This window comes from Macrobrachium nipponense, chromosome 15 (assembly GCF_015104395.2).
Source record: "Macrobrachium nipponense isolate FS-2020 chromosome 15, ASM1510439v2, whole genome shotgun sequence".
Classification (NCBI taxonomy): domain Eukaryota; kingdom Metazoa; phylum Arthropoda; class Malacostraca; order Decapoda; family Palaemonidae; genus Macrobrachium; species Macrobrachium nipponense.
The window spans coordinates 65,056,783-65,081,868 of record NC_087208.1 but is presented as its reverse complement, the minus strand read 5'-3'; the positions used below and the strand labels follow the sequence as shown (position 1 = coordinate 65,081,868).

Here is a 25,086-nt window from a genome sequence, read left to right as displayed (position 1 = left end):
TTGAATTTTTGGATGTGGAAAGGTGATTTTTGAGGATATGAAGTGAGCCTTTATTTATGATTCTATGGGTTATGCAAGTGAGATGGCAGAGACCCCTGTATATAAGGAGGCTGTGCGGACGGAGACATAGTGTCCGTCATGCACACACAAAAAGGACGGAGCCCCTACTTAGATTGTGCTTTCTCGCACCTATAAATATACATATAACTGAGCGTGGAGAATACATTTTTTCGTGACATATATATCGGCGGAAAGGCCGTGAATTACTCTACATTTTGATATAATATCAGGACATATATAAAAGAAGGACGGACACTTTGGTTAAAATGTAGTCCTTACAGACTTAATGATCAACATTTTTACTTTTATTTCTTTTTTCGACAGAATTCATTGCAAAATGAGAATGTTTCCTAATTCCGTCCAAATTGTTGAACTCAATTTTCGTACTCAAGTATGACGCGTACTACTACACCATTTTCATCGGTGGAAGTACAATGTTTTTGTTTTTGCTTGAACTACATTTATACTTTCGAGGAATGCACTATTATATCCACGTAAAGCTGACGCAACAGCGCCAACTTTACCAAAATATGCTTCATCTAAAGAATAATGAGAAAGCAGCTTACCCACTATTCGCATTGTGTTGAATATTTAGGTATTTCCTACCCACGCAGAAAATATCCCCTGTTTTTAACGTAAAAGAGGAATTGCTGTTATGAAGCCTTAAAGTGGTCTGGTCTATCATTACTGAAGGACGTTTCTGAGAAAAGGGGAAAAGCAAAAAGGGGGGAAAATCGTACATTTCCTGGCGCAAAGGTCAAAGGCCGGGACAACGCGACAACAAAATCCAAGAAAATGTAAACTGAGGTTTTCACTCCGTGACTTTCAGGTCAACTGAATTGAATTTGAAGTCTGGTGTACGTGACACAATGATGTTTGGAGATAACCATCTCTTTGATGGATAACCCTTGGATAGGTATATCACTACTGATATAATTTATTCACTGGTATTCGTCACACGATTGATGGAGGTGCTTTACTAAAGACTATTTATTTTGTCTTGTGATGCTATGTGTTATGTAGGATACTAAATGTACTACTTGTATCACGGCGAATGAATTTACTGGTAACTCTTACTGAAATGGGGCTTCCGCCAAGAATGTAACACTGCCAAATTGTCGGCACATAAAGCATACATAAGGTTTCGTGCTTTTTAAACAGACTGGCCGTCACAAACTACTTTCCTGTCATCGCGAAACTCGGGTAATTGATTTAAACTCTGGTGGTGTTACACAAGTGATTTCATGTGATGATAAATCTCTGCGCATCGGACTCGACGCAATTAGATGTGTTCACGTCTTCAAATTGGGTTTAGCAATACTATAAAAAGTAGATTCACATCAACCGTTCATTTGATGTCTAGGCCAGTCCCTTACGACGCTCCTGATTGGCTGTTGATAAGCCAATCACAGGGCTGGAAACTCTCAGTCTCTCGAGAGAGTTCACATAGGTAGGATGTATGTTCCATCTCCCCTGAGGGATACTTTTGAAAGACGCTTCTCTCACGAGAGGTGGAACATAGAACCCACCCATGTGAACTCTCTCGAGAGACTGAGAGTTTCCAGCCCTGTGATTGGCTTATCAACAGCCAATCAGGAGCGTCGTAAGGGACTGGCCTAGACATCAAATGCACTGTTGATGTGAATGTACTAAAGGAATACTGTAACTAATGATTTGCAAACAAACTAAAAATATATTCTGTCTCATGTTTTATTATTCTGCATGTCATTGGGACAGGCAACTCATTAGAGCCGTTGCATAGGCTCATCCCTACTACTACTTTTGCCGTTTCTCTCTTGTTGACTCTCCATGTCCTGCGCGTTTCTAATATTTCATGTGAGAACTAAGTCATAACTTGGAGGCAGGCCCTTTGATGTATGCTGGCTTACTACGGGCACTGGATAGCTTATACAGTGATAATTTGGTAACGGCAGGTAACAAATTTGTGCCTTAGCAGAGAGGTTGATAAAGAACGACCTCGGTGACAAACGAAGCTAATCTTTTTGCCGTGATATCTTGAGCTTTTGTATCTTATCAAAGCCAATGGCATCACTAGACTGAATTATCTCGCTTTTATCGTATCCCAGTTTTCTTGGATCGTTGGGTAGATCAGGTAAGATTTTTTTCCTCCATAGGTCTCTCCAAAATTATAGGAAGATAAGGGAGGATAGTATATATCGAGAAATCAGCCCAGAAGATAGGCTGGTCTGGGCACTCACTACATAGTACCTGAATTCAAAGACGAAGGATACATCTTGCTGAAAACCCAGTCCACACTCAGTTTCTTCACTCCCTGTTGCTTAACTGAGGCAGCTTTCACACCAAAGTGACGAGGGGCAGGTGCTAAGGCACACTGTATCTGCCGTTTTAAAACAAATGTTCAGAAACAAAAGAGAATTTGTACACGGGAGTGTGACCGTCTTTATTTTGTAGTCGGTTAGTGCCGTCATTGCACCTCATGCAGTGCAATGTAGGCATTACTTTCAAGGTTCTTTGCAGCGTCCCTTCGACCCCTAGCTGCGACTGTTTTCATTCATTTTACTGTACCTCCGTTCATATTCTCTTTCTTCCATCTTAATGTCCAATCACCTAACAATTAATTCATAGTGCAACTGCTAGGTTATCCTCCTGTTACATTACACCTTCCAAACCTTTTCACTGTCAACTTCAGTTTCACCGTTGAATGGCCTTAGTTGCCCCAGTGCTTGGCATGTGTGCCTAAAATCTATAAATCAATCAATATAAATCTGTACAACACACCCACAACATCCTTCCATTGCATCTCTCTATATTCAGAAGCCTTTTCTATAAAGCTATAAACTCCTACCGATACATCCTCTGGTGCACTAAACAGCCTTTTGCTCCTATAATTCTTATAGTACTCTCCTCGATCGCCTTTATTCTAATACAAATTAACAGTATTGATCTTCTTACCCATTTCTTTGTAACGTTTCATTTATCCAGACATATTAAGTTACAAACCGTGTCAGCCACCTATATTTAGTCATAATATATTCTCAGGATTAAAAATGAGTATATAAGAGGAACGACAAAGGTAGTTGAAATATCGAAGAAAATACAGGAGGGAAGGCATCGATGGTATGGACACCTGTTACGAAGAGAGGAACGTCATATTGGAAATGGAAGTGCGGGGTAGAAGGAAGAAGGGAAGACCAGGGAAGAGATGGCGTGATTGCGTAGGGGAAGATATGTTTTGGAAAGGCATTAACGAGAACGATGCACAGAACAGAAATGGATGGAGACGACTCATTCACAACGGCGACCCCATATCAAAATGGGTTAAAGCTGGGAAGAAGATTATCCTCAGCAACTGTACCACAGCACTTCGATTGCAATGCCATTGACATCTGGTATTTCCTTTTTAATCGATTAATTGCCATCTGTACTTCACAGCAAACAGCTCCACCAGCAATCTCCAATTTACGATAACCCCTTCCTTTCTTGCACCCACCAGCTGTGGCTTTCTCATACCTTTCACTATTACAATTATAAAAATCTGTGAAATGTCCAGTCCATCGATCAAGACTGAATTTACTCACGTCAGCACCACGGCGTCAATGATCCTGGTACTCACGACGCCAGATAATGATTAATTATTCATTGTTATTTATGGCAGCATCTCTTCATTTGCATCTTCTAATTTGAAACTCATTTACCAATTATCCTGTCAATCCGAATCACTTTCCTCGCAGAATAACTTCTTATTTTCCTTCGAGTCCTTGCCCACATTCTCTCTGCCTACTTTTTATAAGTGCTATTTTTTTCTCCCTCCTATTCATGCTCTCGCCTTCTGTTTCACAAGTGCACACCAACTAATCTCTGCTTTCATATTACCAAAATTGTCGGTTCTCTTCATCAATTCCTTCAACTGGATGTCTTCACTCACTCACTCACTCACACACATATTTGCTTTTTCATTACCAAAATTCTCGGTTCTCTTCATTAATTCCTTCAACTTGATGTCTTCCCACACACACACACACACACACAACACCACACACACACACATATATATATATATATATATATATATATATATATATATATATATATATAATTATGCAAATTGACAGGGATGAACGAACACAGACGTTTGGTGCATGCGATAAAACCATATTCAACTCGTATATGTAAGAGCTTCGAGTCGATATATTATGTACTTGTAGTCTCGACACTTAAATTATTGTTGTAGTACGGGTACACTACAGTAATGAACCGACGCCTGTGTATCTGTAGCTTCCACGTATTTTTCCATCCACGCGAAATACCAAAGATTCTATTTCAAATAGCCAACTGTGTATTTGTTTGTTTACAGAACCAACCCTTCTGTCTTAAAACGTTTGATGATTGGGATCAAGTAACTGTTACTGGGCACTGTACGCGGAACCGACATTGCAGTGAAACCAGGCAAATAGTGTAAGTTTTTATTCAAGTCACGCCAGTTTACTTTTACTTATACACACACTGAAGCATAACGAGTTGACTAAGCAGAAGGAATCAAATAGCAGGCATGTGTGCACATAGGGGTTATAGTGCGTTGATGACCTAATTCCGCCTTCTATTCCCAACGTCATAGACACTCTGCCGTCTACAATGTCATCCTTGGTTTCATAGTTGCCACTCTGTACATAGATAAAAATAACAGATGAGGAAATATGCGATTGATTCAACTTGTTTCAGTTGTTTGTGTTTGTTAACTACGAATTTAGCGATACTTTGCCATAGCATTGACTGATAGCCTTAAGGAAATATAGCAGAGCTAGTCTTGTGTAGTTCCTTCATACTCAAATGTATCATCCTGCAAAGTTCACATGCACTGAGGGTAGGCAAATAAACATCGCAGTAATGTCAAAAACACTCCTCTTAGTTACACCCATGTTCATACGTCACATCCCATTTTGTTTAGAATTTAACTTGCTTTCGATCTCCATGAAATAGCAGTACCACAGCTTACCGTCATCTATTTCTGAGAACAGGAACAACATTATTTTTTGTAATAATTGTTTATTGTTAAAAAAGGTTAACGACTTTAACAAAGGTTCACGACTTCTGAAAGCAGACGAAATTTCCTGAAACTGCAGTTGACAGATGTTTAAATATTCATACTAACGCTCGCCGAACAAACGCGTCCGAAGTAGAGTTTTGTATTATTAATCATCACATAGATACAGCATATTTCAAAAGTAAGAATTTTATATATATATAATATGAATAACTAAGATAAAATATATGTATTTAATATCCTTCTGGTAACTTAAACTCATCGCCTAGCAATGAACAGATTCACGTCAGTATAAGTGCTATGATTTGGGCTGTTTCCGACACCAGTAGAAGGATTGGATCCTATAAAAGGTCTTGGATTTAGCATTCAGCTCCCTAAGTAGAAGTGGGCTGTCGCTCCAACTCGTATCACAGATTCTTTCCAACACTTATATTCCTCTATTGATTATTGCTGCAGTGTTACTGTGAATGTAGTCTGGTTGAGAGGACTTCAAAACTTCGCTTCTGGCCAACACCGTCCTTCCTCCGCAAAAATGACGATTGTCACGAAACCCATCACGGAAAAGAAGAATGAGAAGCCGCTGGAAAAGCCACTAGTGGTCAACGAGGCACTCGTAAGTGGACCTTACTTGTTATTTTGCCCAATTATTATTATTGGATTATGGCAATCTCGGTAAATCAGGAAAGACCCCGAACACTACGTTGTTCATAGGGTAGTTTACCCTATTGCGGGGAAAATGTTGTTGCCGTTCGTTGTTGGGTTACCTTTTGTCGATGGGGTACTATCGGTTATTGTGCTCAGAGGTTGACATTATCTGAAGCCATCCTTTTAGGCGCAGCATAGCTAGGCCTATCATGAATGCAGTGTATGCCATGGCCTGTAGTTACCCAGGGTATTATTAAATACCTATAGGTCATGATCGTTTCGGTTTATTTAGTTTATGTTAACGGTTGTTTTTATATCGCCATTGTGCAGGTTTTCTTAATTTTCATTTAGTTACCGGATACGCACTTAATTACCGGATAGGCCTACCCTGTCATTCTATTGGGTGTCTTGTCGAGCACCAGTCCCTTGTGGATGAACAAAAAAAAAAAAAGCACTTAGACTAAATTCCATAACCTCTCATCTGTACTGCACCAAATAGTATATACCCTTTTCTACAGATTGCTCTCTGCAACAAATTTGATCAATAAACGCTAGCTATCTCCGTGCTGAACTACCTATATTTTTTTTCTTTTTTTTCTCTTAGGTATAGGCTAACTGAAAAACTTACTTTTACAGCAGTCTGATTCTTGCCAGTAGCTGATTGAAATACTTACTGACTTGTTTATATTTGTGTTTATGCTAATGTCTTTTAATTATGTATACAGATTTTAATATTTGCATATAGCCCTAGCTACTACCTATGTGTTTATGTTCATCCCCAAGGGCTGGTGTTGAACATGGTGCCCATTTTGCAAGTAATCTGGTACCTAGTTGCCAAAACCAGAGGGCTGTGTTAGTCTTCAGTCTTACCTTATTATAGAACATTTTTGGGTAATTCTGCACTTTAGGGGTCCAAATTCAGTGCATTGTGTAAAGTCAAGATCAGCATACACAGTTATCAAATATTTATTGAATCATGAAAAACAATGAAGCACTGAGTAGTTTATCTGCTTACAGAAGCAGAGATTGTTAAACAAAAAAAGAAAAAAGAAAAAGGCATGTAAGCAGATAAACTGCTCATTTTTTCAGATACATAAAAAAGTGGCTACTGAAGAGCAAGAGCCCTTGAAGGTTCCTAAGCGCTCATTCTACAAACAGATGCGGGCACATTACACTCTTAGAGGTGCAAAGCTTTATTCCCTTTGTGTGTGTGTGTGTTTTAATCTCGGCTTCTGTAAGCAGGTTTTTTTTTTCTTAGGAACCTTCTGTTTGCAGATCTGTCAAAAGAAGAAAATGAAAATGGGCAAGAAAACTTGAAACACATGGTAGGGAGAAGTGACTTTGGACCCCTAAACTGTAGGATTACCCGTTGTTCAATGAAATATGGCCAAGTATTTTAAAAGTTCCAATTTGTGAAATTATGGTTAAAGTCTTGGCATTTTGTGTGTCTGATGCACCTTTAGTCTAAATTACAGAAATAGTGCAAGTTATGCTTTACTTTTGCATTGAGCCTTATCTGACTATTTGACTTGTAAGATATCCTAAGGTTGCATTTCAATTATTGTCAATTATTTGAACAAGTTTCTTGCATACCATTCCAATTGCAAGTGAATACATATTGGTAATGATATCATCTTGTAATTATAGGTTTAGCTGAGTGGTGCATTGCTGTATGCTTGAATATTTTGTGTTGGTCTTTACTGTTTTTAGTGTTTGTTGCCATCTGTACAGTATATCATTTTTGTGATGATAAAATTATCCCTGTTAGGTAGGTTGTGATATCCTGTGGTGGGTTAGGTTAAATTTAGATATTTTAGAATGTATACCCTTGCAAAATTGCCAGTTTCAGTTTTATCAAAAGAAAACTATTGTACCGGCTTTGTCTACCCATCTGCATTTTTCCTGCCCGCACTTTTTCTATCCGCCATCAGATATTAAAAACCATTGAGGCTAGAGGGCTGCAAATTGCTATGCTGATCATCAACCCTCCAAGCATCAAACGAACCCAATTGCAGTGCTCTCTCTATCCTTATATTCAAACTCAGCCTTTATGGCCGCCAAGGTGTTGGCCACACAGTTGCCACATTTCTCTAAATACGCCACGACAGTGATGAAAAAATGTCTATAATATTTTTTATACTATCTAAATATATGGTAATTTACTCTGTTTCATAATAAAAACTTCATATGTTTAAAAATGACTCAAGTTTTTGATGGGGAAATGAATGTTACTAAAAATGTTTTCCTGAGATTTGACATCACCTCTGTGCTGGTTTAGTGCTCCGTTGCCACCTCAGCCCGACAAGGTCATTCCGTGTCACGTACCCAGTGTCACATGCCCCAGTGGCCAAAAAGGCTGAGTTTGACTATAGTAGTTGATTATATTTAAGGTTAAATTTAGCCATAATCATACATCTGGCAGTGCCATGGTTAAAGTTTCATGGGCTGCAGCTCATATAGCATTACACCAAGATCATCGAAAGATAGATCTGTTTTTGGTGGTCTTGAGTAAACGCTGTACAGACAACTTGATTGTGCCGCAGAAACTTTAGCACTAGTATTTTGTTTAATTGGAAGCAATTATCAAGATAAATGATACTACTTATAAAACAATTGAAACTAACATTTGTTGTTCATGTTGATCACAGATAATTTGTAAAATTTGCAGGAAACTAGGATTTATAAATTGATACTTCTCTTTATTCACTCAACCATTACATATTTTGATATGATATTTGTATGATTCTTGATATAATTTTTGTTGCCATTCATGATTGGTGCATCATTAGTTATTATAAATGGTTTATCTTTAGTTGTTATAATTGATGCAGCTTGAGCCAGTAATACCTGTCTCCATAACTATATTCATTGGCACCACATTATGAAATTTAGTCCAATGATTATTACATCCACTTTGACACTTCAAACAATAGGAATCATTCTTGAAGTGAAGTCACGCTGGTAATGAATGTGTGCCAGTGTGTGCAATTTCAGGAAAAGGAAAGAGTTTTGAAATGCCTTGACTCAATGGCATAGACAATAATTTTAAACTTAACTTAAATGATACACCTTGTGCATGAAGCAGAAATTTGTAAATCCCCAGCACAAGCACTTATCTTATAAGGAGGAACCAATAATTTTTAGGAGTGGCCCAGCAAACCTTAATAGGATTAAATTGAAACAAAATTTTTGGAGCCCACACTCAACTATCTTACATGTTAAATTAGAATACCTTGGTTGCCATTCTGTGGCAGTAGTGAAGTTGGCAGTAAATTAGATTACCTGCCTAAACGCAAGAGATCCCACCTCCTGAGTGCTTTTCATGAGTTGTGAAAATAATAGTTTCTAAACAGAGGAAGAGAAATTTATGATAACTTATTTTTAAGAAAGTTTCATGTTTCATACAAGTAACTTAACCAAGAAATTACATAGCTACATTTTCTAACTCACGTGGCGGCCTTTATTTAAAAACTCGTGGTAGCGCTTCAATAGTTTATCATAGGTGACAAGTCCTCCCCACTAATGAGAATATACTGGTAACAACTTGGCAGAAAACCTCATTATGGTTCTGCTGGCTCTTGAGTCAACATCAGTTGTTGGTGGCAGCTTGGTTGTATAACAGGATTCGGTGAAGTATTTTCGCATGATTTTGTGTAGCCTTCAAGCTATTGTAGCAAAGGTTGTAAAACCAGATTGACTAATCTGCTATGAATCACATACAGTTTGCAGTGAGTATAAGGGACAGCAATGTAGTTGGCAGAAAACTAGTGCTGAATGTCTTGATTGGGATGATAAAAAATTGTCACCTAGACAAGTTAGAAAGGGTTAGGAGGAGGAGAGTGGTTTCTAGAGCCGAAAGACTGTCACATAGCCTAGAAACGACTCATAACGTAGTTTAGAAGTTAGCCTGCTATTTTGCCTTCTTTTACTCCTATTTCTGACTTTTCTCCTTATCCTTGTCCTCATACTTTTCATCCACCTACTCCCATGCCTGGCACCCTTGCTTCCAATCCTTTTGCCATTGCCAGTCTCAAATATAGGTTTGATAAGTGTGTTCACCAAACAAGTTTAGTGCAGATGGAGGTGGTGGCTATCCCTCCCATCAGTTCTTCTAGACCCAAGTCACTGCCATACTCCCTCAACCCTGGGAGAAGACATACTGGAAGTCCAAGGGAGGCCAAGGAGGTTTGCCCATGGGTAGTCGCTCCTTAGTCGAGCCTGTTGCACAATCCCAGGTGTCAACAGACAGCCATTGGAATGGCGTTTCATTAGGAGTGCACCAAGTTATCATAATGATACTTCAAAATTATCGTTTCTCTACCAAATTTATTGTGATAATATATTGTTTTCATGTGTATTTTTTACCATTAGTACACTGCTCTACAATAATATGATGGTATATAATAGTGGCATAATCTTTTTCAGGAAAATATTTAATCTCTATGAAAATGCTTTATTGTATAAATGAACAATAGTTGAAGAAGGTATCATACGTTGTACCAGAGGTAGTTTAATCATGCATACTTATATGTAAGATAATTATCCTACGAAATGGCAGTCCTGCTTGAGTGATAGGGTCTTTTGACACAGACAGGAGGCGCAGGAAACGATTCCGGAATTCCTCTAGACCCCTTACAACCCTTCAGATGATGTGGGTCGGTGTTCAGATCCAATTCCAGTTAAGCAATACAAGAAGCCCAGTACTACTCAGCCTTGTAGTTACGCTGTAGCTATATGTATGGGACATGGTGCCACCTCCTGTGCGCTCGGCGCCATATTCCAAGCGCCTGGTGCTTTCCAGTACTATTCCACAGCTTTCTTGTAGTCTTGCTGTAGCTAAGTGGGACACAATGCCAACTCCTGAGCGCCTGGCACAGTGTTACCAGATTTCATTTGCCTTTTGATGCCAAGTCTATCACGGCGCTCCCACTTTTGAACGCCAAGCGTCCACTCCAAGGCATGTTTCTCCACTGTTGTTTTAACCTTAAGAGCAAGATGAACAGTCATTGGCTAGTTGTAAGCAACAATTAGCTGGAATAATTTTTCTTCATCCTCCAAAATTTTCTCAAGGAGGTGGTAGGCTGGCTTCAGCTAAAAAGGAGCAAGAGAAAGCTTATTTTGCCTTCCCTCCCTCGTTTAGTTCAAAGGAGATTTTTGTCTGTCATCACTAGGGAATCTCCTTCTTTGGGAGTTGCTGCCTCCACCCAAGGAGACTTCTCTGTTTACATTTATGCTTCTCAACTCTGTGTTCTCGTCAGAGAAAATATTTTGTCTTCTGGAGCTAGACCACCTTATTAAGAATATCTTCAAAGTTTTTTATTTTTTTAAAATTTTTATCTTCATGACTGGACAGTGGGAACATGGGCTAGAAGATTGTCCTTTTTCCAAGTATTATCAGGCGCCTCAGACTGGCTATGAGTCTTGCCTTGTGCAGACAATACCATTAGGGAATGCTTTATAGAGCTTTCCTCTCTTTTCTGTTTGGGAGTACTTAGGAAAAGAAACCTTTGGTGCTCTTTTACCACTATGGGTAGAAGTCAGACACAGATATATGCTCTTGTTATTTTTTCCCTGGACCATCACCACCTCCTGTAGGAAACTATTAAGGAAATTGTGTCTGACCTTCTGAAGAAATAGACACAAGATCTGTTGGCTCATTCCTCTAAGTGTTCAAAAGATTTTCTTCCAACACAGTGTCGTCATCATCTTGAGAAGTCCCAGTTGACCCCGTTGCTAGAGATAATCTGTTTGGGGATCAGTTTCAACTTTTGGACTTTTCTGTCTGTCGAGGATCGCCTGCTGCCTCCAGACAGTTCACTAGTTTCTAGCCCTTTCTTCTTGCTCAGTCCATCAGTGGATGAGCCTACAAGGGACACTTTTGTCCATTGAGGCTGACATCGAGTTTGGCAAACTTCATAGGAAAGTTTTGCTATTCCTCCTCTATGATAGCTGGGACAGGGAAACAAAGCAGGACTCCTGCATGTTTCCCATAACCCAGTAGTTCAAGTTGGACCTACAGTGGTGTCTATTCGAACGAGACTTTTGCAAGGGGGAGTCCCTTTTTCTGCTGAGCCCAGATCTAGACTTCTTCCCAGACACCTCAAATCTAGTTTGGGAACCCTCTTGGGGAACCAGGAAGTTTCTGGCACTAGGTCTCGGAAGAGTAGGAACTTCACATTAAAGTTAGAGAGCTTAACAATTCTCTTAGTACTTCAGTCATTCTCATCCATAGTTTGCAACAAAACTATGGTACATAGTCCATTCAGACTTACCACAGCTCTAAAGTGCATATGGAAGGAAGGAAAAACTCCACTTCTCTTCTGGCTGCCCGGTGCCAACTCCTGAGCGTCCAGCTTTTAGGCGCCACCTCCCAAGTGCCCGGCGCCAGCTCCTGAGCATCCAGCTACAACTCCCCAGGCTCCCAGTGACAGCTCCTGGGTGTCCAGCGCCAGCTTCCAAGTGCCTGGAACCAGCTTCTGAGCGTCCGGTGCCAATTTTTCAGTACGTTTCTGTCTTCTGAGTGCCATGCTCCCACTTATGGACTTGGGTTCTTCTCCTTAATATCCTGATGTGCTATTCTTGGGACCCATTAATCAGCAGTTAGCTGAAATTATGATCCCTCTCTCAAAGAAACTCCATCAGTTGAAATTATGATCTCTCTCTCAAAGAAACTCCCTCCAAGATGGTGCTCTCTTCAGTCATCCAAGAAAGCTCCGAGGGCGGTTGATAGTTTATTTTCAGCTAAGAGGGAGCAAGGCAAGAGTCCTTTGTCTTTCCTCCATCGCGCTTGGACTGTAGGCGATATCTGGTCCTTCGTCACCAGGGGAGCTCCTCCTTTTGGAGTCGCTGCTTTTTCCCATGGGGACTTCTCTGGCCTCATCAAATCTTCCCAACACACTAAATTTTTGTTAGTGTAGGTTTTTTCCATCAGCCGTACTGGACCAACTTGTTAAAAGACCTCATCAAGGTGTTTGAGATCTTCAGTCTCTTGGACTGGACAGTCAAGAGCTCTGGCCAAGGAAAATGAGAATTTCAAGGAGTTAAAGAACGATTTTGCCTCGGACTGATTAGGAGAATGTCTTGAGCAGACAGTGCTATCAAAGATGGATCTATTGAGCTTGTGGCTCTTGTCCTTGGGAGTATTGAAAAAGGGGGAATTATGGTGCTCCTTTCCAAATAAAGGGGTCACACAATCCCAGGAGGTTGACCCATTTGGTTTTTGGCATTGGACCCCATCTCCTTTTCCCACAGGGTACTGTGATGAAAATTGCTTTGTACCTCCAAGAGGAGTCCACTCACTATCTACTGTCAACAGCAGGAGACCTTCTACTGTGGACACATCAAAATTGAGTGATTCTAGTCACTGAATTTCAGGCCAAACTAAAAGTTCTGGCAGACTTTGTCTCCTGCCTCTCATTCCAAGGGCTCTGCCCATGGAACCGGAGCTGTGTCGGGTGCTTGTTTGCGAGTCTCACCGAGTGTGCTTTGCGAGGTAGTTTGCTTCATGAGTAGTTATGCCCTCACAGAAGTCAGCCTTGATTGTCACACCTCTGGATCCTGCCCATCTCTTCCCACTGCCCATGGTAGGCAGATTGCTTCAGATCTGCAGAAGTCATCTACCCAGGATTTTCTGACACTGTGTTCACATCCCAAGCCTTCCTTGTCTGTGCCCTTTTGTCCAGAGTTCATCACTCTGCTCCAGCAGCACCTCTTTAGTGGGAAGAGACCCCAGTATCAGTCTAGACCCTGCTCCAACCTGCGCTTCCAGTCAAAGTCCCTCAAGAAACATTCCGCCTCCAAGCACCAACCTAAGAAGTGACCCAGAAGTTCTTCATGCCCCAGTGTGAGCCAGGGCTTCTCGCATTTTGGGAGAAGTGAGCTCCATAGGAGCAGAGCCTTGGATCGTCAGGGTATTGAAGAAGGGCTACTGCATCCTGTTTTCGGAGACCTCACCTTTAGTGTCCTTTCCCATTGCATTGACGGCATACTCAAGAGGCTCAGAAAGGCATGTGGCCCTTTTGAAGGAAGTGGAAGGCCATAGAAGAAGTAGTAGACCTCCACTTTCAGGGATTTTACAATTGCCTGTTTGTAGTTCCCAAGACATCAGGGGGCTGGAGACTGGTACTGGATGTAAGCGCCCTCAATCGCTTCTTAGAAAAGACAAGTTCAAGATGGAAACGAGTGGTCAGTCATGACTTCATTTATCCAAGTGATTGGATGATCAATCTTGATACGCAGGACGTGTATTTACACATCCTCGTTTATCCATCGTCCAGGAAGTATCTCAGGTTCATATTCCAACGGAAGGTCTTTCAGTTTCAGTCCCTCTGCTTTGGCCTCTCCAGTGTCATTGACTCACGTAGCTCTGTTCTGGCCCATGAAGGAATGGTTCCTGGACCTTCTTTGTCTTCTGGTAGACTTTGTGACTGCTACTCCAGAGACTGTGGCTACTCAGACAACCACATTTCAGGATATACCACCAAAGGTTGTCCACGCTCACTCTGGCAGGCTTCAGACTGTTGGGAAACTCATTAGATCAAAGGGATTTTTAAGAGAAGCTACAGAGGCTATTGCAAAGTGCAGATGCCAGTCTACTTGCAATGTCTACCAGTCGAAGTAGGCAGTCTTCCATAGATGGTGCCTCAGACATCACATCTAGTCTAATGAGACATCTGTAGCCCAGGTTGCGGATTTTCTCTTCTACTTAAGGACATAAGAACCTTTCATCTTCTGCCATTATAGGTTACCAGGCCTTGCTTTCCTCTGTTTTTGAGCATCGCAATCTGGATCTTCAACTAATGAAGATCTTCATGACCACCTGAAGTCTTTTGATACATCCAAGCAGAGGAAGTGGGCAGTGGTTTCTTGGAACTTGGATATACATATCCCTTAAATGGCTTTTGGGCCCTCCCTTCAAGCCCCTCAAGTCTGCTTCCTCAAGAACCCTATGCATAAAACGCTGTTCCTACTAGTCTTGGCCATGACGAAACGCGTGATCGAGCTACGCAGTATAGACAGAAAAGTCTGATTCTCCTAAGGCAACGCAGTTTGCTCTTTCACCTAGGGCTTCCTAGTCAAGAATGAGAATCCTAGTAAACCATGGCCTCACTCTTTTCATATAAAGAACTTAATGGATATCCTTGGCCCAGATGAGGAAGAAAGTCATTTGGCCGGTCAGAGCAATTAGGTATTACCTGGATAGAATGGAAAAGATTAGGGGACCTTCGAGTAACCTCTGGAGTTATGACAAGAATCCCTCTCCGCTTGCCAAGAATGCCATATCGTTCTTCATTAGAGATCTGATATCTGAAGCTCTTTCCAGATACAGGAGAACTTTTCCGTTGCTTAATGTCAGAGCTCTTGAGGTCAGTGTGATTGGCACCTCTCTCTCCTTCAAGCATTATTTTAAAGAAATAGAAACTGTGTTTGAAAATTGCAGTACCCTTGGTCCACTTGCAGTGGCTGACATGCTTTGGGCGAGGAAGCTTAGGAGAGACATAATCTCTCTTCTATCTCTTCTTGTGAGTAAGGATGTTGAGTTTTGGGGAGCCTGGAGGTACTTGGTACCTGAAGTACCCACCAATTTGTTGGTAGGTTAGTCGTTTTTATAGTATTATTTGTTGGGTGGTGACAGGTAGTTCTCTGGTCTTGTTTTGGTACTGCACCCAGGGGCACGCTATATTTTTTGTATTATGTCTTGTCAATGGTCAGGCATCTCCCCTGTTGCAAGACTTCCACTGATGTAGAGGCAACTCTTGGGCCACTGCTGCGCCCCTACAGGGTACGAGGAGCTCCACCAGAGACAGTATCTCTCACTGTAGTGCTCCAGTCAGACAAGCAGCGACCAACACTTAGTTTTAGCCGTTCATCTAGTTCAGCAATAGCACTTCTTAATGCCTTGAAATAGTTTGGTTTCATCATCCCCCCCCCCCCCCCCCCCCCCCCCCCCCCCCTTGCAATGTGGGATTCAGCTAAGTAATTACTTGGTAAGTTACCTATATAAAAATGACATATAATAAAATGAAGTTTTATAAATACAGTAAGTCCTCGGGTTACGCTGGTCTCGACTTATGATGTTTCGTGGTTACGAACGCGCCCCCATAAAAATATAAAAAATAATATTTTGCGTCGTTCCGTCTTACGCGGTTTAGCGTCGTAAGCAATGTAAACAAACGCGAACTAGTTCCGGGCGCACGGCGGAAGAATACGCTTTGTGGGGGAGAGGACGGCGTCGCTTCGCTACGCTCATTCCTCGCCCATACGCCATTTTGGTTGTTTACACTGCCTCTCTCTCCCTCGTGTTGTATCGTTTTTGTGTAACTTTTTGCTCTTTGTTATGGCTCCCAAGCGCAAGGCGGACTCTTCTGATGGTAGTGCATCGAAGAAAAGAAAGGCCATCACCATGGAAATTAAAGTGGACATTATAAAGCGATCTGAGAAGGGAGAAACGCCAACAAACATTGGCCGCTCGCTTGGCCTTAGCCGTTCGACCGTTGCTACCATTATCAAAGATAAAGAGCGCATCGTTGAACATGTGAAAGGATCTGCTCCTATGAAAGCGACAGTGATAACTAAGCAGCGTAGTGGTCTAATAATTGAAATGGAAAGGTTATTGGTGCTTTGGTTGGAAGACCAAAATCAACGGCGTATCCCAGTCAGCCTTATGGTGATTCAGGAGAAGGCGAAAAGATTGTTTGAAGCGTTGAAAAAAGAAAAGGGGGAGGGGAAGTGAAAGTGAAGAGTTTGTGGCTAGTAGGGGTTGGTTTATGCGATTTAAGGCTCGGGCCAATTACCATAACCTTAAATTGCAAGGTGAAGCTGCTAGTGGGGATGAGAAAGCAGCGAGTGAATTTCCTAAAGCGTTGTCTGAGATAATTAAGGAGGGGGGTTATTCTGCTCAGCACAAGTGTTTAACGTAGACTGAGACAGGTTTGTTTTGGAAACGTATGCCTAACCGCACTTACATCGCCAAGGAGGAGAAGTCAGCACCCGGTCATAAAGCCAGCAAGGAGAGGCTAACTTTACTTCTTGGGGGTATGCTGCTGGCGACTTCAAACTGAAGCCCTTGTTGGTGTATCAGGCTGAAAATCCAAGGGCACTCAAGGGCATTTGGAAGGGTCAACTACCAGTAATTTGGAATCCTCAACAAGAAGGCATGGGTGACACTTGCAGTGTTTGAGGACTGGTTCGTAAACCATTTTGTTCCAAGTGTGGAGCGGTATTGCGCCTCCAAGGGTATCCCCTTTAAGGTGTTGCTAGTGCTGGACAATGCCCCTGGACACCCTGCCCAGCTGGGAGACTTCAACCCTAATGTCAAGGTGGTTTACCTTCCACCTAATACCACGGCCCTTTTACAGCCTATGGAACAAGGAGTGATTGCTTCGTTCAAGGCCTACTACCTACGAAGGACAATTGCTATGGGCTTTACAGGCAACTGAAACCAAGAAGGACTTGACTCTGAAGGACTTTTGGAAATCCTACAACATCCTTGATGCTGTAAAGAACATTGCTAATTCCTGGGAGGAGGTTAAGCAAACAAACATGAATGGTGTCTGGAAGAAAATTTGTCCTCAATTTGTGAATGATTTCCATGGGTTTGAGGACACAGTTCAGCTAGTTGTCAAGAACGTTGTTGCCCTGAGTAAGGAATCAATTTGGAGATGGAGGTTGATGATGTTACAGAGCTGCTGGAGTCTCATGGCGAGGAGTTATCTGCTGAGGACCTGATACAACTGGAGAAGCAGATAATAGAGGAAGAAGAAGAAGCACCCACCCCAGAGCCTAAGGCTTTCACAAGGCAGGACTTGATAAGAGGTTTTGCAGAGTTGCAGCAAGCGTTGTCAACTTTTGAGGCTCAGGATCCCAACTTGGACAGGTTCACTAGGGTTTCCAGAGGCGTCATGGATTTGATGCAGTGTTACAAGGAGATCTTGGATGAAAAGAGGTCGCTCTCTGTTCAGACTAACCTGGAGCAGTATTTTAAGAAGGTAGAGAGGCCTGCAGGAGATCCTGTACCCTCTACCTCAGCTGCCTCTGCTAATCCAGACTCGCCTGCCCCACAATCTCCAGCACCTTCTGAATGTTCTGCTAACCCAGACTCACCTGCCCCAGTATCTCCAGCACCTTCTGTAGGTTCTGCCTCACCTAAAGACTCACCTGCCCCAACATCTCCAGTAGTATGTTCTGCCTCACCTCAAGAATCACCTGCCTCAGCATCTCCAGTACTAGTATGTTCTGCCTCACCTCAAGAATCATCTGCCTCAGCATCTCCAGCAACTTCTGGAGGTTCTTTTTCTCTTCACTAACCTCCCCCAGTCTCTCCAGCACCGCAGCTTCCTCTCCAGTGTGCAAGCCAATCAAACTAATAAAGGTAAGGAATTGTTCTCTCGTTGTTATTGATAGGTATTTACATTAAATCATGTGGTATTTTTCAATGTTCCGACTTACGCTGAAAATCGTGTTACGACGCATCGTAAGAACGGATCAACGTCGTAACTCGAGGACCCCCTGTACATGTACGTACTTATCAAGTACTAATTGCTAAATAAGAGCCCTCCCTCCTCCCCTCTGATTTTTCATGCACTTTATGGCGATAAATAAGAATGACGCCATTGGCTTTGGTTGTTTGCTAGCTCCATTGCAGTGGGTGGGGCCTGTCACTTCCCGCAATGTAACGTCACTTGTTTGGGAATTTTTCAATTTAGGATGCCATGCGAGCATAATTGTTAGCTAAGTAATTACTTGGTAAGTATATGGTATTTATAAAACTTCTTTTTATTATAATATAATTTTTGCTCTCCACTCATAATTTATACATCTGTACTAGAGCATACATTACTGTTAAAGTTTTATTGGTTTTAATTTTACTGTAAGTATCTTATTTTTCTTTTGTTTACCATGCAGGGTGGAGATTGCAGTGACCATGCTGTTATTGACCCTAACACTGATGATGTGGAAGCTTGGCTCTCTTCTTCTGCCCGTCGCCGACACACTGCCACTACCATTTGTGTATTCCTAACTGCTCTCCTTGTAATGAGCATTGGCATTATTGGAGGAGTTTACCTCTACCGTCAGTTCTCTCAGCATCAGGTAAAATGAATGATTCTTTGGTTTTTGTGTTAGATATTTTATAAAGAAGTGTGGGATCAAGTTTTATTTTAGGGGATCACTTAGTATTGGTGTTACTTATCATAACTAACCTAGGCATTCTTAACCAGCTTGGGCTTTAGCCTCAGAGCCCCGTACCAATTACAGTATCACAGTATAACCTCTTTCCTTGTTATTTTAGGCCACATGTCTTGTTTGCAGTTAAAATGTTTCTTTTATGTATGTATTTGTTTTACATATAGTATATACTTAAGTTTAAAAATATATTTTTGAAATTAATCTTACTCCTCTATTATGAAAACAGTATTTCCTTTGTCAGGCAGGAGGATGATAGTGTGAAAACTAAGAAAATTACAGGATCATATTCTTGTTTGAATAGTCTATTGACCCAGCCCATTTGGGTGGTTTGAGCATTTATTGTTTTCTATTTAATTTTTCTTCTGTCGTTGCCCTGTGAGGATGCAGTGGAGTGTGTTTATATGGTTTTGTTGAGTATGATAAGAGGGTGTAGTACCTGGCTTTACTCTTCAGTGTACAACAGTCACAACTTTTGTTTTTTAATGTAAGAACAAGGATTGTTCTTTCAATGGTCACTGTGTATGTCACTACTGAGAATTCTTGGCATTTTCTTGAAACGTTCAATATCACAGACACCTCAGGTTGCTTCTCAGGTGCCGAACCGGTATATGAGGTAGAATTCTTGAGCCTCTTTTAGATGCTTTCGGTCACCTCTTCAGCACTTGGGATTGGCATATTAGCCTGTAGACAAGCAGATCTTTCTTCTATAATTGCTGCTGTCTCAGTAGCAGAGCAGACAGGGTAATCTTTCCTTGAATCAAGTTTATTAATGTCAGCTCCTTTGGCAGTGTTGGTTTTGTCTTTTGCTACCTTAGTGTCAGCACAGGATGGTGTGAAGTTTTAGGAAGCTTTAGTTTTCTGCACAGATGCTCTTTGGCATCAGTTAGTTTTCACACTCATCCTGCTGAAGCAGCAAAAAATACTTAAGGTAATTATTTTTTAAAAAGTTTTAATTTAGAAATTTCTATTAAAAAGACATTTTATTGTTTAAGAAATATATTGTTTATAGCCTTCTTATTAGTATTGTTTCAATGCTACAATGTTATCTGTTCTTACACGATATACAAACTCTTGGTCCTTTACAATAGGAATTGCTTACGGCAAAGCTGGAACACGGCTGTTAAAACTCTTGAACAAGGTGGTTAGGCAGTAACTGCTGTCCGGTAGGCAGGGAGACCCGCCTGCCTGCATGTAAACATTCCACTTTGCTTTCAGCTATCATGCTATGCAGATGTATTTGTTCCGATATGTAATACAAACCTTTTGGTCCTTTAACAATAGGTATGTACTTACGGAGCTGGAATTACAGCCATTGAATCTTGAACAAGGTGGTTAGGCAGTAACTACCGTGGGGCAGGCTAGCCCGCCTGGATGTAAACACTCCACTTTGCTTTCGGCTGTCTTCCGATGAAGATGTGTATTTGTGAGCTCCGGCTGACTGGTCGTTGATCTTTTTTCCCGGTGGGATCCTTTTGGTTTATTTTTTGTATTTAAATAATTATGCATATACAATGTTTGATATTAATACTAAACGAAGGTTTGTCCTTGGTTTTTCAATTAATATACAAACCCACTTTTTGTGATAACCTTTGTAACCACCCCTCTACTTGTGTTAGTTGCTGAATAACCACTGGTTCCATGCAACGTAAAAACACCATATAAACAATCTACTTGTGTTAAGAGTCAGCGGCTAAGGTATGCCAACATATTATTTACATTCTTTTGCCCTTTAACACTGGCTCAGACCTGCATGAGGACGAGATTTGTATTTATCGTGAGGATGAGACATGTATTTACGTAAGTGATATTGATCCTGTAACGGGACATGTATTCATCCGGAAATTACTCCTACGCTTGGGAATTACCAAGGGAACTTCAAAGGTTTGTCCGTGTTTTATTGTTATTATAATTTCTCTTCTTCCTTTCACTCACTATCAGAAGAAGGTAGAAGGATGGGCATTGTTGATGTTGGGGGATCTCCTCTCACTTCGGAGGGCGGTGCCCTTGGATGCGTGAGGAGTATCCTCATTACTTTGATATTTTTTTCCTTATTTTACAGACTAGTGGTGATTGTGTTTTCAGCAGTATTGGTTGGATGCTCTTCGTATTGGTTATCCTAACCTTGGAATTGTACCTATGACTCGTAGCATGTTGCGTACTGATCCTCGTCGAGAGTGTGTACTGATCCCCTGCTGATAATCATATTCATTACCAATTCTACCCGGGAGTTATGTCACTGGACGAAGCTGTTGCGCTGCCCTGTGAGATTATCTACTCCTGAGGAGAAACCGAAGAGGAAGAGAGCTTGTCAAGTGTCGTCATCCTTCTCATCGAGATCATCATATCTTCATGCCTCCTCCCCTTCAACTTTTAAGGCTTTGCCATAAAAGAGAAGGTGGTCTCCCCCCCTAGGAAGTCTCGTCACGGGACTTCTAAGGGTCTGTCTCGCTCCGGTGAGACTCGGGAACAGGCGCCTGTCTCTCCTTCCTTGGGGAGGAAGCAGACGGGGACCATGGAGTTACCGGCCACCGCTGGTATCTCCTCTCCCGCCCGCTTGCGAGCGTTACTGAGTGTATGGTCACCATGCATGCAGAGACTGGTGGAGGCGGGCCATCCAGCCCTCTTTTAATTAATCCTTTTCTTTCAGAGAGGTTTTGGCCTTAATGAGGACGTGGAAGAGTCGGAGGACGGTATCGGCTGTCGCCTGTCAGGTTCATGCTCAGCCCCACCCAGATGACGACCGACCAGTCTCGGGGGTGGCAGACGCTTCACCTGCCAGGTAAGAGCTTCGTAACCCTCCTCGAGGAAGCGTTGTCTCCAATGCTTCTCCTGCAGGTCCCTCCGGACGGGTGCAGTTGGGCCGTGTTGCTTCGGCAACTGCCCCAACTCCGTCCTTGATGGAGGACCTGTCTGTTGTCCTGAGGAAACTGGCGAAGAGGAAGTCCAATAAGAAGAGGAAGGTGTTGCCGTCGTCTTCTGCTGCCTCTTCCCCTTCGACTTCCGAGGCCCCCCAGCCGAAGAAGAAGAAGGCAGCCTCTTTCTCCCCTAAGAAGTCTTGCTCAGAGACCTCTAAGGGAGTTGGGGCTTCTGCTGGTCCTCCTGTTCCTTTGGGAACGGGGCCCATCTCTCCTTCCGCAAGGAGGAAGATGACGGGGACCGGAGGGATACCGGCTGACACCGGTACCTCCTCTCCTGGCGCCAGAGGTTCTGCCTTGACGCCAGGTACCGTCTCGGCCTCTTGTTCGCGAGAGGTACTGAGTGTACGGTCGCCTGCGGGTGACCGTGCAGCCAAGACCTAGGCAACCGAGTTCGTTCGGCGCCAGGATCCAGGCACGGAGCGGAAGACTGGTGGGAGTCGCTCAGGTGACTCCCACCAGGCAAGCGATTGCTCTCGTGGCAAGCTGCCGGTACCCAGGGTTGACGCGACGGTCCCAGACCAGCCGCGGGCTAAGGCGAGGAAGCGGTCCTCTCGGTCGCCTGGACCACAAGCGGCGTGACGCACTGTGAGGACAGGCCTCGCTCCCACCGTGACAACGGACTCTGCCGGTCCCCTGACCGCTGCTCCCACCGGGACCGGATGGATAGGGGGACCAGCAGCAGCTCTCCTGACGCTCGGGACTGTCACCGCTGTTCTCAGTCTAGCCGCTTTCCCCTGGAGAGCTGCTCAACCAGGCCTACAGCCCGATCGCCACCGTGGGTTGGCGAGCGTCTGCAGCCCCCAAGCACTCTGGTTCTGCCAGTGGGCAAAGGGGGAGCGCTCGTAGCAGCTCTCCTGAAGAGACTGACGCTCTGTCCTTGGTCTTGCATTTCTCCGCAAGAAGACCGCTGGTCCAGACCAGCAGCTCGATCGTCACCGTGGGTTGGTGATTGCCTACAGTCCTCCCAGCCTACCGGTTTTGCTGGTAGGCAGGGGAGGAGCACTCGTGCAGCTCGATAGCCACCATGGGTTGGTGATCGCGTGCAGTCCTCCCAGCCTACTGGTTCTTAGTAGGCAGGTCTCCCTCACCTGTCCCTTCAACCTCCTCAGGTTACACCGGGAAGAACGAGGCGAACAGGAGTGACCATGATGAATGGACTTCTTACTGTCCGGCCACGAGCCTGGTTCGGTCTTGGGACCAACAGATCCTCGCTCAAGTGGTTGGAGGAGATCGTGGGGGGCTGGCGAGGATGAATGACGCTTCCCAGACTTGCGGAGTAACCATCACCGCCAATCACATGACGGTCCGGCTGGACTCAAGCACACAGAGACCGGTGTGGGCTCCCTCTTCGGTCCTCTTGAGAGGTTTCGACCTCGACGAGGACTGGGACGCGTTGGAGGACGGTATCAGCTCTTTCCTGTCAGGTGCTCGCTCAGCCCCACCCAGACGACGGTCACGGTGGCGGCAGACGTTTAGCCTACAGTACGAGTTCGTAACCCTCCTTGGGAAAACATTTTCTCCAGACGGTAACATTTTCCTAGACTGAGCGGCCATCATCGCACGGTGATGGCTGCCCTTACTCGCTTCTCCGACTGCTAGTTCCGCTGGGAAGGCGAGCGAGTATTCAATCTTCCTCCCCCATTCCCTCTCTCCCTATGGCTGCGACGGGAAGGGAGAGATCCTGCAGGGCGTTCTCAGTAGGATTCCATGTCGGGGACTGTGTTCCTTGGGGGTCCTTTGGGTCCTACCGGATGTAAGTCCCCATCGTTGAGGAAGGATCTTGCCCTATCCTCGTTTTCTACGAGAATTGGGAGAACCACCACCCGATGATCGTCTGACAAATTCGGTGGGGGTTTTGCTGAGCGCTGAGAACTCTTTGGAGTTTCTATCACTCTCCGAGTGTTCTGGTCTTCTACGATCTGCAAACACTTGAGTGAAACCACGATCCAGAGTGGGCGAGACGAGAATCCTAGATAATTGTTACTACGATAATCGGGAATCTCGCCGAATGCTCGAATTCTAGGAATTTCTAGCGTTCGAGAGAAGTACTGCTGCTGAAGGAAGAATATCTCGGGAGGGGCTCCGCCTGGATGGACCTGATGGTCTGTCGCCTCAGTAGGCGGCCAACCCCGGGATAGAGAAGAATGGGTGTGAACATCCAGTTCGGCTTGAACTATCGTCTTCGGTATCCTGTTATCACCATAGAAGTCTTCCTTGGGAAAAACTTCTCCTTCGCTCTCTTCATTAGAGAATGAAGGGTGTCGGCTTCGAGTCCTTATTCTTGTTCCTCAAATGGAAGAGAATTTAGGATGGAGGTCTATGTACAGGAACCTACAAATATACTACGTACATTGCCCTCGCGACATGCTTCTGTTATCAGTTGAATTGTCCGAGGTGTAGGCGCATACCGTAGTTAACTCTACGGGTTGTGACCGATACGAATAGTATCTTCTTAATTGAACTGCAACTCGGGACTGCCCTACAACCTCCCAGGAGTTACCAGTTTCGATTTTGAGATACTTATGGTATTGTTACAACAACACCTCAGCGTTTGCATTCACCGAAATCCGTTTCGATTAAATGCAAATGCTGGAGCGTATATTTTTTTTGCGCTCGATGGTTCTAGCCAAACGCATTCCTTCTTGGAATGGATTACCTGGCAACTCAGGATGACAAGTGAGCGAAAGCTAGCGGTGTATGGGCTGCGGCAAGTACCAGCTGGCCCTCCGAGATAGCACGGTCAGATTATGTCTCTCTCCGCTGCGATGATTGACTACCGAACCGAATCTCTGCCCGGCAATCACAGACTTAGGTCTCTGGTTGGCTGGAATTCTCGCATACATTAATGACCATCTCTACTGCATCGCCTTGGACATTGCGAGAATTTTCAGATAGAGATATCTCAATAGACTCTCTATCATCTTTCTGTTTACTGCACGGCAACAGAAGTCTGTAGCCTAGTCTCCCGTTGCATTGCACCTGCCGCTGCGATAACGTGGAATGATTTCTTCAGACATCTGAGTTTGTCTTCTAAATATATCTCGTATTAGTAGGTGTGCAATTGTTCATTATTCACCCCGAATTGTAGATGTGTAATGGAAGACATAGCCTGTTCCCCGCCCTACCAGCTCTACTTCCAAGTACAGTGGTACCTCGACATACGAAAGGCTCAACTTACGAAAAAATCGAGATACGAAAGTAAATACAAAGATTTTTTTGGCTCTACATACGAAAATAGGTCAAGTTAAGAAATGT

The 25,086-nt window shown here is 43.3% G+C and overlaps 1 protein-coding gene across 4 annotated transcripts in view; it reads left to right on the top strand.

Moving 5' to 3' along the window:
* Positions 1-25,086, top strand: part of LOC135195024 (integral membrane protein 2C-like) — a 146,961-nt gene that overhangs the window by 23,939 nt on the left and 97,936 nt on the right. The window contains exons 1-4 of one of the 4 annotated variants that reach the window (XM_064221330.1): positions 2,150-2,173; positions 4,397-4,497; positions 5,540-5,696; positions 18,632-18,817. In XM_064221330.1, the coding sequence (XP_064077400.1) occupies positions 5,616-5,696; positions 18,632-18,817 (267 nt within the window). In that variant the 5' untranslated portion in view covers positions 2,150-2,173; positions 4,397-4,497; positions 5,540-5,615. Of the gene's footprint in view, positions 1-2,149; positions 2,174-2,252; positions 2,266-2,503; positions 2,531-4,396; positions 4,498-5,539; positions 5,697-18,631; positions 18,818-25,086 lie in introns of those variants that run through there. The other 3 variants (XM_064221329.1, XM_064221327.1, XM_064221328.1) reach the window with 3 other exon arrangements.